The sequence below is a fragment of the Lutjanus erythropterus genome, chromosome 20 (genome assembly GCF_056507025.1).
Source record: "Lutjanus erythropterus isolate fLutEry1 chromosome 20, fLutEry1.hap2, whole genome shotgun sequence".
NCBI lineage: Eukaryota > Metazoa > Chordata > Actinopteri > Lutjaniformes > Lutjanidae > Lutjanus > Lutjanus erythropterus.
The window spans coordinates 28,446,663-28,462,822 of record NC_139336.1 but is presented as its reverse complement, the minus strand read 5'-3'; the positions used below and the strand labels follow the sequence as shown (position 1 = coordinate 28,462,822).

General features: G+C 39.0%; 1 protein-coding gene across 1 annotated transcript; it reads right to left on the bottom strand.

Annotated features, from left to right (window-relative positions):
- Positions 1-2,699: 2,699 nt before the first annotated feature.
- On the bottom strand, positions 2,700-14,119 carry LOC146308663 (alanine--glyoxylate aminotransferase 2, mitochondrial-like). Its single transcript, XM_084746040.1, has 14 exons — positions 14,020-14,119; positions 11,840-11,928; positions 11,416-11,606; positions 11,215-11,338; positions 11,007-11,101; positions 10,025-10,118; positions 9,709-9,802; positions 7,751-7,851; positions 6,669-6,761; positions 6,363-6,495; positions 5,895-5,983; positions 5,610-5,759; positions 4,095-4,193; positions 2,700-3,176 (listed from the first exon to the last, which is right to left on the bottom strand). Exons 1-14 carry the CDS (start codon positions 14,114-14,116, stop codon positions 3,075-3,077), a joined length of 1,551 nt encoding a protein of 516 aa, XP_084602166.1. The 5' UTR covers positions 14,117-14,119; the 3' UTR covers positions 2,700-3,074.
- Between the last annotated feature and the right edge of the window lie 2,041 nt (positions 14,120-16,160).

Here is a 16,160-nt window from a genome sequence, read left to right as displayed (position 1 = left end):
GACCGCTGTGCAAAGTCTTCTCCAGCACATCCCAAAGATTCCCAACGGGGTTATGGGAGGTCTGGATCCATGTGTGAAAATGATGTCTCATGCTCCCTGAACCACTCTTTCACTATTTGAGCCTGATGAATCCTGGCATTGTCATCTTAGAATATGTCCGTACCATCAGGGAAGGAAAAAGAATCCACTGATGTAAAAACCTGCTCATTCAGTATATTCAGGTAGTGAGCTGACCTCATTTTTTGGGCTCATAACGTTGCTGAACCTCAACCTGAGCAACTGAAACAACCCCAGATCATAACTGACCCCATAGTCTTGTACAGTAGGCACTAGGCATGATGGGAGCATCACTTCACCTGCCTCTATTCTTACCCTGATGCCCCCATCACTCTGGAACACCACTATCCTTCCAGTTTTAATAATGCATTGGACATCATCAATCTCCTTAGTTGTTTTCTTTGCTTGATGCAGGTCAATAATTTGACCCTTCTGAAACAGAACATCTTATCATTATTAAAATTAATACAGTAAAGCCTTTTACAGTAGCTGAATTAATGTTGTGATAAAAAATACAGCATGCTGATTATTACTGTAATAACAATTACAGTACTGTGGTATTGTGATTAGATTTACTAATTATTAGATAGTAATCATGAAATGTATTTACAGCAACTTGCCAGTTAATTGCTGCCAATAAGTTGCTGAAAACTTTACAGCATTCTTGTTGCAGTGTACACAACAAATTAGGCAATTAAAGAGAACAAACCTCCCAGTGTTTTGGAGGCTCTGCTGCTTTAACCTCACCAGTCAACTGATTAACATTGGAGGCTCATCAGCTAAAGAACATCACCTGCGGCTCTTCGGCTATAAAAGCCGGCCCACGCGCTCATTCTGTCTCTCCATGTCTTAATGTTATTCTTAATAATCCAAGTCTCTGAAAGCCCCAACGTGCCATTTGCACACCTTCACACCACACACTCTCTACAGTGAAGACTGAGGCTAAAAACATGGTGGAAATGCGCCTTTCAAGTCAACTTGGAATATCGGAGGTTTAGGAGACTTGGCTTACATCAGACGAGCAACATGGAGTTAGTTTTTTTTTTTTTCTGTTGCTTTTTTAAACTTCAAAACTAGTCATCATTCACTTGAAGTGTCCGCTGCCACACCTACGGAGCAGCTTCTTCCCTAAGGCTGTGCATTGAAAGATTGATGAATAAATGAACTTTGTACCTTGTACCTTGAAACTGCTGATTGTCTGAAACCTCATCATGATAAGGTGACATTTCAAACCGCTGGGGTGCTGCTTTAATACAGTTTGCTGTGGATTTTAAGAGCCACGAAGAAGTAAAAAGCATCAAGAAGTGGGCCCCACTATATAAATATCAAAGACTGTTTGCAAGTACGACATGGAAGATTGGACACCGTTATAGCGTTTCCTCTGAGTCTGAATTGGGACAGAATCATATTAACTGACAGCTAAATCATCTCAGAAGGTAACAGACCTCTTTGGGGCTGTTGGGCTACAGACAGATAAGTTTTGGACCTGAAAGCACATCTCAGAAACCAGGCAGGTGAGGTAAAATGTTCAGCTTTACTTGTAGTCAGACAACAGGCAAGAATCAACAGCAGGCAGACTTGGAAGAGAAGACAAAATTACCCGGCTGGGATCAAGGCAAAACAGGGCAGAAGTCCAAAAAAGGCTGGACCACTAAGTGGCACATCAGATCATCTGATGGAGAGTGACTGGAAATAAGCGGGCACATACTGCGTACTGCCAGACTAATGAGGGGGTGGGAACAAGTGTGTGAGGGAGGAGGGCAGGGTTGACTGCAGGGCAGGAGGGAGTTGAAGAGGTCAGAAGTAAGAGAGGAGTTAATATAGGGCAAGGGCAGAGAGCAGCTAGTAAATGTGACAGTTTTCCAAGAAACAGCAATGATCTGGATAGAACTCAGTGGTTTTAAACGTAAGATTTGACAGACTGATAATGCAAAATCTACATTTTGCTCTCTATTTAGTGTATTTGAGTTCAGTTTTATGCTGTTTGGGTTTTACGCTGCATATAGCACATTTCAGTGTCTCATGCATTTGTTTGGGGACTGCTGACATCAATCGGCAAGCTTGTATTTGGACAATATGATCCTGTTTTGTGCATCTGGAACAGTTAAGAAGTCCTCTCTTAGCTGAACAAACAGACACTGAAAGTAAAGCTCTCATGGCGTTAAAGCATTTAATCGAACATGGTTTGAGTTTCTGCTGAAAGAGTCTCTTACAGAAGATGTAGATTTTGACACGTAAAAAATCTGTCATATGACAGAACTTCTTTCAACTATTCTAATGTCATAAATATGTCATCCAAAACACTGTTACTGGACTACTTAATTACTATAATTATTCACCACATTTACCATTGGACATCTCCATAAAGAGTGGCGAATTTTCCCTTTAAGCCTGCTGGAGGCCCCACAAGCAATCGTAGCTCTATGAAGCTTGAAGTGGGCAGATAAACTCTACATCTGTTAGATCATCCCTGTATAGTGTATGGAATTGATCTGCTTTAGATCCAGAACCAAGAGAAAGGCTTAATCTAGTGGAGGATTAAAGGATGACGGGATTAAAAATACAACTAAAACCACAGTTGTTTTCAGCTGAAGTACCACATATAGGTAGAGCCTATAAACACTGGCAGAAGGCGGCGTGGCCAGTGTTTAATATCACAGATTCATTATTATTAAAATCAGCAGCACATATGAGTTCAGAAATTAAAATTGTAAAACAATGATACAAGGTTACATCCAGGCACAGTTCAGAGGATTTAAGAACAGCTCAATGAACTTTAAGCCAGTTGTTAGAAAGGCACTGTGCATTATTATATTAGTGTATTAAGCCGTATAATCAGCATAGTTAAAAAAAAAAAAACGTTTTACAATTGCTATGCAAATGCAATTGCAGGTAGTCTTCCTCAGAATACTGATACTGACATTTTCAACAAAAAAAAATGCCATCCACAGCTGAGCAGGTTTTCAGGTGTGTTCCTTTGCACTGAAGAATCCAGCAGTTGCTTTTTTTTCTGACTTTCATCGTCTTTCCATGTAGCTGTGGATGGCCTTGTTAAAAACTGCCAGGAAGAAATCTGCGTCCTCCATCGTGATGCACATGGGGGGTTTGATGCGGAAGGTCTGAAGTGGCGAGAAAACAGAAGACAAGAGGGGAGATTATGGAGGGCCAGAGATTACCAGGAAACATGCTTCACCGGGTTCACAGGTGCTTTATTCTGATGGCAGAGCAGGCGCTCCAGATACTTATGGAACATACATTAAACATTAGAAATATCTACATTCATAAGGTTTGTTAGACTCAGTTTTGGTTTAGCTCATTTCAACTGATTTTCAATTAGAGTTGAAATTGTGACACCCCTGATTATTATTGATGAGGTGTCTGTTGCATATATATCAGCTTACACGTAACTAATGTTTTAGTGGCCAGGCCAAGTTGTAATTACAGCAGAAGATCCTCTCAGAGGAAAGGCTGAGGTCATGGCAAATGTTTAAAGCCAAGAACACTGAATTTAAAAGAGGAACCCAGAGGAACAAGTTGAGTATACAATGATTTTCTCCTTCTTTTTTTAATTGCTAAGATGAGGAGTAATTATTGCGGCCAAGCATTTTGACTCTGCAGTGTTTTGAGTCTTAAAAGCCTCATACTGAATGTTTTTTCACTATGTAACAAAAACACCTGCAGTATTTTATTTTCTAAAGCCACTAAAAGCAACCTGCTGATCACTGTCTGGCTGAAATTGTAAATACCAGACTTCACACCAATATTGTTCCCTTTTGAGTGATTAGTGATGAGCAAAGCTTGAGGCAAAATTACCCAAGATGGTCTAACTGACCCAAAGAACCATGAAATACAGACAAAATTGTCCATATTAAAATGTGTTATCACAGTGAATTTCTTTGCAGAACCACAACCAACATCAGTCTTTGTTGATGCAGGATGAAAAACCTCACTAACTAACTTTAACTTTTTATTTTCAACAAAACAACAACCTCTGTGATGAAATAAACTGACAGATGGACAGAAGTTGAGGGCTTTACCTGTCCATAGAGTCCTCCTTTCCCTATCAGTACTCCCATGTCCTTGACGTCCTCAAAGATCTCGTTCATTGCCTCAGCAGGCAGCGGCTCTCTGCTGGCCTGTGGACGGTAGAGAAGAGATGAGGATGTGTTACAGTAAGCATAACAATTAAAGTAACTAACATTATCAACACTATCCAGCAGCTTGTTTCCAATAATTCTTTCATAGTAACCCGTGCACCTAACCTCTTATTGCTAAATTAGCTTAAGAGGCTACACATCTGAATATCATCAGGGACAACTAATTTACTTTACAGTATTACTGTCTATGTATAGTAATGTGTTTCACTACTTTTGTGTTGCTTTCACCAAAATAACTACAGAAGTATGACTAGGAATTATAAAATGGAAGCAGTTAATGCTGTTTCATAGCTGTTTCCTCCCAAACGCCCCTATATTGCAACACTTATGGTAAAATCATTCACGTCCACCTTGTGTCTGCAGTTCTGTGCAGGCTTGCTCAGCACTTTTTTTTCTTTCCATAATACACACATAAACCAATTAAAAGGCACTAAATAAATATTTTGCATCCTGTGCGGAGCAGTGTGCTGGTCCCTGCTTCAGTGTGTAATGTAGGTTAAAGCCAATAAAAAGAACTTTCATATTTTGTCGATTTTGGAGGCCTCTGAGGACAAAAGCGGTAGTGTTTCCACCTTAATAACCACAAAATCTAAAATCAAAAATGGTTCTGACCAAATAAAAAACTCCTCATGCTTCTTTTTAATAGGCTAACTCACCGTGACTTTGCCTGGGAAAATGTAAACACAGGCTCATTTGATCTGTTTTCAAGGAGAATCCGACTGGATTGCAGGCATGAAGAACAATTACACAGAAAGAGCCAATCTTCTTGTGTTCTTGTGTTTGGTCTTGTTTGCTTATGTAGGTCAAATAGAGGAAGTATTTTTAATCTAACTGAGTAGTTTGACTTTATTGTTATATGTTCCAATATCCCTTTTAGTGTTTCTAATGAGTCTGATCCTTTGTAAATGTACTGATATCACCTAAATACTGTGAGTGACGCTTTGTGTCAGATTGCTGCTGGAAGTAATATATTACTCTAAAACTGGAAATGGGAGTGGTGAGATGCAATAATTCTCCAAGTTCAGTGAGTTTATCATGAATGATGTTTTATGACGTTTTGAACAATAGAAAGGACGAGCAGAGAAATAAAAACAAAGATAACATCCAGGAAACCAAGGTAACTTCCTCTTTCTTCTTGAGGGACACCTAAAAGGTGTAATTGTAATTGCTAATAATAATTTCTAATAATTCTTTTTTGTTGTTATTGATTCAGTCTGTAGTGCATGCACTGCAGTTGAGAGTGTTCTTTTCATAACTACAGATGGTCCCTGCTGCTCCGGCTAATGGTTAACTGGGGCAGTGCTGAACCATGCCCCCGGGGGGCACAGCACAGACACACACATTGTATAAACATGTGAGGAGAGGCGAGTGTCACTTGTGTTCAAATCTCAGTACCTTGTCTTTGACCATTTCCACACCGATCTGCAGGCCTTTTCCACGGACATCACCGATAATCTCGTACGTGTCTCTGAGTTTGGCCAGTTCTGTCATCAGATAGGTGCCCACGTTGAGACTGATCTGCTGCCCGCCATCCTCTTTGATAGTCTGTTAAGTAAGAATATCTAAGTCAAGCCGGTTCTGTGGGAATGGATTTTAGGTTTCAGATGCAGCTTAAACAATATTTTGCAGAAATACAGTGAATTTATCTGCTGAATGTACAATGACAGGATGAATTCTTACATCAAGCACTGATGAAGCAACAGCACAAGCCACAGGATTTCCTCCAAAAGTGTTGAAGTGAACCCCTTTCGCAAATGAAGCTGCAATTTCTGGAAAACACATGAATAAAACAAGCTCAACCCCCCTGCCCACTGCTGCTGCAACTCGAAACCTTAGTCTGAAATAGATTTCCTCAGACAACATGCGTTAAAATCGATTGGCTGAAATATCAGAGTGTTTTCATGTTGGTCCCTGGACCTTTATAGAAATGTCACCAAGCAGGATTTCAGAATGACAACAAAGCAGAAAACAGTCGGGTGTTATAAGTAAAAAGTAACTTATAACATTTGCCCAACACTATGTCAATGAGGGAGAGAGACAGCAAGTGGCAGAGAGTGACGGCGAATGCAGCAAAGCAAAAGAAAACGTGAGCAGTGAGGCTGTCATTGTGGCAGTCTGCTGCTTTCATGTCTTACAGTATTACCTCACCTGGTGTCGTAACAACAGCTCCCATTGGGAACCCATTACCGATGCCCTTTGCCATTGTAACCATATCAGGGATGACATCATGACCTTGGAAACCCCAGAAGTGGCTTCCTGTTCGCCCAAATCCAGTCTGGACCTGTCAGGCGCAAAATATATTAAATTTATTTACTTATTTTTTTTCTTACAGTGTTTGATCCTAAAGTGTTTAACAAAAAACATTTGTATTTTTCTATAAATCAAGATAGTTTAAATTGCAAATTGAAAATCCATCCATTAAAATCATTAAAATATATAAAAAGTGTATCTAACCTCATCAGCAATGCAGACGCCTCCTCTCTCTCTTACAAGTTTGTAAGCCTCTTTGAGGTAGTTTTTTGGGTACTGCACAGCTCCTCCGACTCCCTGTACAAACCAAACACGTTCACATACCTCAGTCAGATCTTAACACAATCATTCGTCACGCTGAACATGAGAAAACAGTGAACATGGATGGCATACTCAGAAAAAGCTAATTTACTTGTTAATATTACTGTACATTCACACACAAGAAAGCATTAATAACATGTTGACTCAAAGACTACATTTGTCTTCAGGACCCAAAATGCAGCACACAAACAAGGTAAAACAAGGATAGTTATTGATGACCTCAGCAGACACAGAAATGAGCAGGCAGGTTAGAAAACAGTTCAGTTCAATACTTGTGTCGGGCCTGCTGTGGCTTGAGGCAGACCCAAAGGCTCTGGATGACTGAGTAGAATCGGGGAGCGGGAGAGTTCAGAGGAGCAAAGCAAGCTCCCTTATCTGGCGGTTCCATCACAACCACCCTGACAAGCCTGTTGGTTTGCCAGGAGGCTCTCATTGAAGGGAGGGTACTGTTATGGTTATTACCTGAGCGCTAGCAGGTCTTTTTACTCCCCTCCCTAGTGTCTCCTGTCTTCCCGTCTGTCTGTGTGGGCGTGGCTCTCTCGCTCTCTCCTGGCTACCAGAATACCTCACTGCTTGCACTTCAGTCTGCTTACCAGCACACCTGCCATGCATAAACTCATCAGCCCAGCAGTACTTAAGCCCTAGTTTCTTCATCCACTCGCTGCCAAATTGTTACTTCTACCAGTTTGGTATCAAGCCCTCTTGGCCACCTTGGTAACCTCCTTTACGAACTAACTTTTGTTTTTCTGCACCCACGGATCACCTTCAACCGACCAGTCTGCCTGCCGGTTTCTTTGCCAGCCACACTCACAGAAACCATTTCAAGCTCCTGTCTCATCTGCTTGCCATTCACCCGTCATTCATCTATTTTGCTATAAATAAAAGCCTGCACTGATCATCTTAACACTGTCTCCGCCCTACTTCTGGGTTAACCTATTAAACGCATCAACAATAGAATTTTGTACCTGAATTGGTTCTCCAAAGAAAGCAGCAATTCGAGTTGGGACACTTGTAGCAAGTGTCTCTTTGAGTTGTCCAATGTAGTGCTCATTTGCCATGCAATGACCTGTGGGATCAAGCAAAGAGAAGTTCTTTATATCAAACTCATACAGACATTAGCACGTGTAACAAATTAAAAATTCAAAACATAATGCTAATCTTTATACAGAATCTGTGAGCTGAGCTATATTGCTATTACCACATAGCAGCAGAGTTGTTATTGACTGATGCTGATATTATATTGCTGCAAAGTGGTTATTTGTTTTGTGTAAACAGTGATGTGGACATACTACCATACAGTACTGACCATTTCCAGGTAGACCCTCAAGCTGAGATGCACACATACTATATAGCTAAAATTCCTAAAATAGGTAAAAGGTCAAAAGGGGGTAAATGATCAACAGTGGGAGACTTTGAACTTTATTCAGGCAGTTCAGTACCTCTTTTGTCTCATTTTCAGGATAATAAGTGACATGTTTTACTCTCAGGATTTTTTGGGGAGATTTAGTTTGTGAATTGCAACTCCACAAATAAAAAATCACAGCTTTAAGCTGTCACAGAGGTCTGTTAGGAAATATTTAACTGTGCAAACAAAATGTTTTTCACCTTGGAAATAGACAGAACACTATCAATCATTCACATTGTAATTACAAAATGAAAACACACACAACACCCAGCCTGAGCTGTGTTTATCAATGTACATGAACACAACACAGTGAATGAAACTAAAGTTAATGGTTTGGAGGAGTATTGCAAAAGGAATTGTAATGCTTAATGTCCCATGTGATGTCACCGTTGTCACCGATGGAGGCACTTTGTCCCGTCTCTGGAGATGGTCCATCTCAGGTGCGACTTGGCACACCTCGATGTGTTAAATGGTAGCGGAGCGTGGAGCATGGTTTGACTCCTTGAACCCTTAACTGTTGTGCTGGGCTGACACACACACTGAGTCAAACCGAGCCAAGCATGAGATATTTTTATCAATGTGTATGAACACAACACAGTCAATGAAATTAAGGTTAATGTTTTGTAGGATCATACTGCTTATTCTCACTGATAACAGTCTTGTTTTTTTCCGGTTTATGAGAGCAGTGTGAGTGTGTTGACCCATGGTTGCATGTGTTACAGGGCTTTTCCATAGGCACCTTTGGCTACGCTGTGTCAAATCATGCTGTGCTGATTTGCGTTTCCATTAGTAGTTTGAACAAGCAGTGCTGTTCCAAATTGTGCCCAAGATGTACGAGTGTGGGTATGAGCTACACACACAGAGCAGAGAGGCACTCAGCCATAGCAGACAGGATAATCCACAGAAAATCTGGCAATGTGGCACCTTCCTGCAGGGCTGTCCAGAGGTGTGGGCGTGTTAATATGTGCTTTAACATAATTACAGTGAAACAATCATAACATTTAATTTTTCTGATTCATGGCTTTGTTCTCACTAATGCTGCTCCCTCGGACGGAATGGCCATCGCTGTTCTGTTGCACACCTTGAAGACACACCTTCAAGCAGGCCTCCCCTGTGGTAATGGAGATGCAAATCCCACACACAAAAAAGTGTAGCACAACTTAACACAGCCACGACTCTGCACAGTCCTGCCAGAGAGTGCTTGACTCACCTCAACGTGTTTAATGGTAATGGAGGATGGAGCATGGTTTAAATCAGCGCAGCCAAAAGTGCCAATGGAAAAGCCTTAACTGTGCTGGATGATGCACTGGGTCAAACTGAGTCAAGCCAAGTCAGCAAATGTGTACCCAGTATGAGCCGCTTTTATCAATGTGCATGAACACAATACAATAAATGAAATTAAGGTTAATGTTTTGTAGGATCATAACGCTTAATCTCACTGATAACAGTCTTGTTTTTTCCGGTTTATGAGAGCAGTGTGAGTGTGTTGACCCATGGGTGTGTGTGTGTTTTGCGTACCTTGGGCACAGCTACATTCTCTGATGGTCTGCACAGGAGAGTCCCTGCAGTGGCTTCCTCCCCACGGGCCTCTGAACACATCAGGACACATGGTCTGTTTATTGGGCAAAAACCGAGTCAGCTGGATCAACCTGACAGCAACAGTCACTCATAAGTAATGCAACACAGCTTCTCCTCTGTCTCCTGAGATCCTAATTTAACATACATGCATCTGCCCTTTTCTACAGTATCTGCTTATGATATATTAACCTTCATTAAAACAGAAATTATAATCTGATTCGTATGACATTGTAATACATGAATGCTGCATACATACATTTGTGCAGCCCAAACCATTGGCAATGGGGTATTTATATGCTGCATTGGAGGTAAGGCCCATGGTCTGCGGGCTGCCACCGTGGTATGATCCTCTGGAAAAGAAAAACCAGAAACATTTTGCACATTTGGACCAAAAAGAACTTTTATTAACACACACATTCTCAAAGAATATGTTTCATATTCCTGAGTAGGAGCTCGAATCATAAACCTTGTCAACTGTATGCTTCTCCTGTCTGTGCCTCATTAAGAGATCTATTTGTGTTCCAATAGCATATTAAATTTATGGGCAAAAGGGAAAAACTAAATGCGTACCAAATTTGAAGAAATTCTGTCCAGGTGTTCCTGAGATATCGCATTCATGAGAATGACAAAGATGTGAGGTCACAGGACTTTGACATTCGACCTCTGACCACCAAATTCTAATCACTTCATCTTTGGTCCAAATGGATGTTTGTACTACGGTTCGGTCGGTGTGATGGCTGACATGGTCGTGAACCACTGAACTCTCTATCAACGTCACATCATGATTTAAAAGCTGTCAGATTTTCCATAGACTTCTGCTTGAGTTCTGTTTTTGACATTTCAGAGAGTATATAAAAAGGAGGCGTTGCTGCTTTTCTTCGCTCTACACCTCAATGTCATGTTTAATATTTTCTTTTTAAACACAACTAAGTTGTGGACATGTGGTGCATCCATCGTCCATCACAATATTTCATTGCGGACATCATCATATGCCAAATTTTAATAAGTCCTTCCAGGCATTCTTGACAATCAAAAATATAATTCATCTGGCCATGGCTGTTGCTGGGAATTTTGGTGTTTGGCCTTTTGCAAAAAAAAAAATCTTGTTGCTTACTTTTATGCATGTAACTTTTGAAACATTACTTTCAGGTTATCACCAAAAAGATTTCTGAATTTTCATACAGTTTTCACATAATTATGAAGCACATAAGGATTTATCTCTTAATTAATAATTCTACCTGAAAGTGATGATGTCAAAGTTGCCAGTGTGAAGCCGAGCCATCAGCATAGCCAGGTCATTGGCTTCTGAGCCGCTGTTGGTCAGATATACCACCTGGACAGGGAAACATTTGAATTAGTGCATATATTTTTATTTATCGAGTTTCCTGCCCTAAGCTGATCAGTAATTAAATATAATACTAATATGAAAAAAGCCATTCAAGGTACCTTTAGAGGATCTGGGAGGTAGGAAGCTAGTTTCTCACAATACTCATGGAGGGGAGGATAGACGTAGATGTTTGTAGTATGCCACAGTCTCTTCAACTGCTGCTCTGCGGCTGCTGTTACTTTCCTGCACCCAGAGATGTCAGGTATAAGATATTAGAACACCAATGACTGAATTAATTGTTTTTATTATAAGGACCTTACGGGTGGCAGTGGCCCACACTGACAGTAGCCACACCAGCAAATAGATCCAAATATCGCCTCCCGTCCACATCCCACAGCCACTGCATGTGTCCCTGGTGGATGAACACTGGTTTCTTATAATAGGTTACCTTCATGGTCATGGGGTTGCAATTTTGTCTGCGGATCTCCATCATCCGATCTTTGGACATACCCTGGACAGAGTTAAATACACAAGACAGGAATTAAAGTTAAGGTAAGTTCTTCATCTTTTTTTTTTTTTTCAAAAATCTTGGCAGTGTGCATTCAGTGCACCTGTGACAATGTCACTTTAAATTAAATATTTACTTAGAGTAACATTTTATATTCATTACTGGTGGTATTACAGAATACAGAGTCCAGTTGTGCAGGAAATAGACACTGCATGCTTGCAGGATATTGCCTCTACCTTGTATTCCTCTGGTCTGAAGCTGCACGGGGGCATCTCTGGGACGTCTGTGGACGTGTATTTGAAGGCTGATTTCTGACATGATGTACCTGTGAAATATTGCGATTGAAGTTCAGACAACAAGGTAAAAGAGGAAGCTGACTGCGTTACTTGGCTGAGGTTGATCAAAGCTTCACTACAGCATTTGTGTGACATTTGGGAGTCAACTATGAGACAACCTGTCACTTATGACTCTTGTCTTCCTTTTTAAGCCCTTATTTTCTTCAGAAAGACACACAGTACATATTTAAACCAGTGTTGGCACTTGTTTTCACAACATTCAGAATGATCTTGCTAGTATCTTAACACCTCGCTGACACTTTAACCACATGGAATTCACCTTTGAACTTTCCTCACATTGTGCAACACAGGACACTGTCTGTTTTCCAGTGTTTGTAAAATGTGAGGTAGAAGGAGGAGCAGTCTGGCTGGCAACTGTTCAAATTGATTTGATCAAAACAAATCCATGAATAAATATTTACCTTCTGCACAGAGGAGTGGTTATTATGTAAAAGTATAAATAAGGTGCACTTGACTATTCCCTCCTATTGCAGCTTCACTTTAACCAGCCCAGGAGACATAATATGACTCAGACTATTGTATTACAATTACTATCTTTTTGATGACTTCTGCTGCAATTTAAGTTGGTAGCTACTCAGATTTTGTGATCTGCCTGCAGTTTATTAGCTACACCAGTATAACTCAACAGTTCTGCACTGAACATTATTACTGGCATGAAGTTATAATGTTCAGTTTTTGTTGAAACTGTTTTTCAGAGGTGTTGACTCAACTGTATGATCCATTTGGAGGATGTAGTTTGTGGTGCTGTTGAACTGCATTGTGTTAAATGGATCCATTTGTGTTCTAGCATACCCTCACTGATATAAAAGGGGGTGGAAAAACTCATATAAACACCTGTCAGTAAAGCAAAACAGAGTTCAACGGCACCACAAAAACACAGCTGAATAGAAACCTTTCTAAAACAGTTTATATAAAAATGGACAATGGAACCAAGTATATTTACTAAAGTACTGTACTTAAGCACAGATCAAGATTTACAAAGAAGACACGTAATCAATTTATTAAAAAATATACGAAGAGTATTAGGGCCAAGCAGGCATTTCTTAAATTTGCATTTTGAGAATGATTGTCGAGAAATGTCGAGAATAATTATTTCTTTATTCTCAACATTTAGACTTTCTTCTCATAATTCAAAATGTAAAAGAATCTCCTCTCTCTCTTTTCCCTTAATGTGGCCCTAATCCTTTCGCACAAAATATAATAATCGAAAAATTGAGCTGTAGATGAAACTGCGAAAGTAGTTCAAATGTGCTCCACCTCCACCAACTATAAAATTAAAATGCTGCTTATGTAATAAACATCAATAATAATAAAATAAATAAAGTACTATCATATTCTTACTTTAATACTTTAGTACCATTTTGCTGTTAATACTCCACTTTGTTACTTCTGCAAAAAGTAAACAACTTATAATGTATAATATATATAAAAACCTCTTGTTCTCCATGCCCATTTGCCTTTTGTGTTGTTACTGTTTATTTTTACTTACTTTGTGAAAGTTTGTATTGAAATGCTTTGGCAATGTTGTATTTTATACAGTCAAGCCAGTGAATCAAACTGAATTAATTTTCATTTTCACATCTCTTCGTGTCATTTTTGCACCAAATTATGGCGAGTAGTATCACTAACAGGTAGTATCGCTAAATATCGGTATCGATAAGCATCGATTTGAATGAAATCCTAACAGATACCCTTCTTTAACCACTTACAGAGTATTTTGACAGAGCGGTATTGATACGTTTACTTAAAAGAGTTTATACTGAGTTTATTGTAAAACTGTTGTATTAAACTGCATTAGCTACATTACTTACTGTTTAGCTAACTAGCACCAGTTAACGTCAGGTATTGCCGTAGAATTTGGGCTAAAAACTGGACATTTGTTGTTTGTTGTTACATTTTGTAAACTGTAACGGTTGTTTTTAACTTATTATGACAAATATAAAGCTTAAACACACCATGTTGGGTAAGGAAAACTAAAAATAATAATTAATCCAGTACTACTACGTACTCAACAGTAAACTAGATAGTTCTGGATTTTGTTCGTCTCCATGGTAACTCACCACTTGCCAAGTGGAGTTTGGACAGTTCGGTCCGACAGCAGGACTGTCCCGTTAAAACTGCACAGCGGCCACTGAGACGTGATAAAACTTTATACATGTTGAGCAGGACACACAGCTGCCTTCACCGTCTGACTCTGGACAGAAAACCTTATCCAAGCTTTTTTTTTCTTTTGTCTTCCAAAAAGTTTCTCGGGTGGGCCGTCAGTCAGTGACCCCGATTGCCCTGCACACGTCACAGGATGCGTGCGCACGCACAAGAGCCTCATTTCAAAACAGTGTCACGTGGCTTAGTATGCTACATGCAAAGGCCTATACATATAGCCTACTATCCATTAGTATAAAGATACATTTCCTGAAAACATTTTAATTGCCAGACAAACAGTAATTTCTAATAAATAAATAATATATATTACACCCAGTTATTAAAATAGAAATAATGCTACCACTTTATCATAAGATTACCCATATGTATGATTTATGAATACAGAAATTTGATTGTGTTAATATTTTGTGAAAGCATCAATAGCGATCCTAAAATATTGCTGCAATATTGACATTGAGGTATTTAAACTTTAAAAAAACACAGTCATATTTGATTTTATCCATATTGCCCAGCTCCAACGTGTAAAAATAACAGGCATTTTCGAAATATTGGTAGACACAAAATAAAGATCAATACCCCATTACTGTAGGCTATATTTTAAATTTATTATAAGCATGATTTTTGTAAGGTGCTGTTTTAAAATTGTATATCTGTGTATGGTGGCTACATGAGTCTTTATGAAGCTCTACATGGACACATATACAACTGTACATGCAAAAGAAAAAAAGGCAACACACAGCAAATTATCACTGTTGAACAACAGAGACAGTCACTTAAGATTAGTGTTGTACATGGTCATCCAAGTATCATGACACTATGTTCCCATCCAAAAAAAACTAAACATCTTTATAAAAAATATGAAATATGCTTTTAGATTTCATTTCACTGCTTAATCAATCAAAGCAGTAACACATGTATGAAGAAATGTACTATTTCAGATTTTTTTTTCTGTGCCATTAATTTTCTAGGGCTAGTTAAGGTTAGCAGCTCCTCACATAGTCAAATTTGCCACATTTTTCATAATGGAACCACAGCAGAATTGTGCATCCACAAGGACTGGAAGATGTTATAATAGTAATTATCATTATAATATTATTGTGGCTATTGTTTTCTGTAACCTGGTTTTATTTGGCTAAATATAGAAAAAATAAAATAAATAAAATAAATGTATTTATTATCTTTTAAATTTAAAAAGCTAAAATGTATTAATTATTCCATTTCTGCCAGCAGGTGGTGCTGCAGCGCCCTCAGCGACCATGTTCCTGACTTTAAGGGAGCAAAGAAAATACACAAACACAAAAATTGACACAAAATAAAAACCTTTGATGTTTGAGCCCTCTAAAATTTTGATTTTTACATAAATAATTGTAATAGATGCTCACATTACACCAGTATACACCAATATATTTCAATATAAAAGTTCATGACATAAAACGTGCCTGTGACTGAGAAAAACATTTATGACAGACAGCCCACATAATTTATACAATCAGTCATATTCAGTATAAAGTTGATTATTATTCTGATCCGAGGTTTTCACAGTGAGAGGGGGTCCAAACTGTTTCAGGTGAGGCTCAGTGAATGTAAGTGGAAAAATATTTTGTTGGTTAAAACATCAGGGTGGGAAATTAGCATCAGCAATAAAATATGAAAGTGGCTGGTAGATTTCAAACACAACATGATTATGATTTACTACTAAGAGGCTGGTGAACTTGAAGACTTATTTGTTAGTGGCTGGTAGGTGTTTACATTTAAAAAAGCTAATTTCCCACCCTGCATTACATTAGTTATAATAAAGACAAAAATAATTCAGAGATGCCGTTTGGGGGAATCTGACAGTTTTCCCAGAAGTAGAAACTAATAAGTGACTTTAGGAAGACCTTTTTATGTATTTGGTGTAGTCTGGAGTTATGTAACAGCAATGTTAAGATTTACTGGCTTATTGTTGAGTGTCTATGGGATCAAATAACATAATCATAATCTTGTTCCAGTCCTTGTCTGAGGGGAGGCCCACAGTCTCAGACTTGGAAAAACCCCT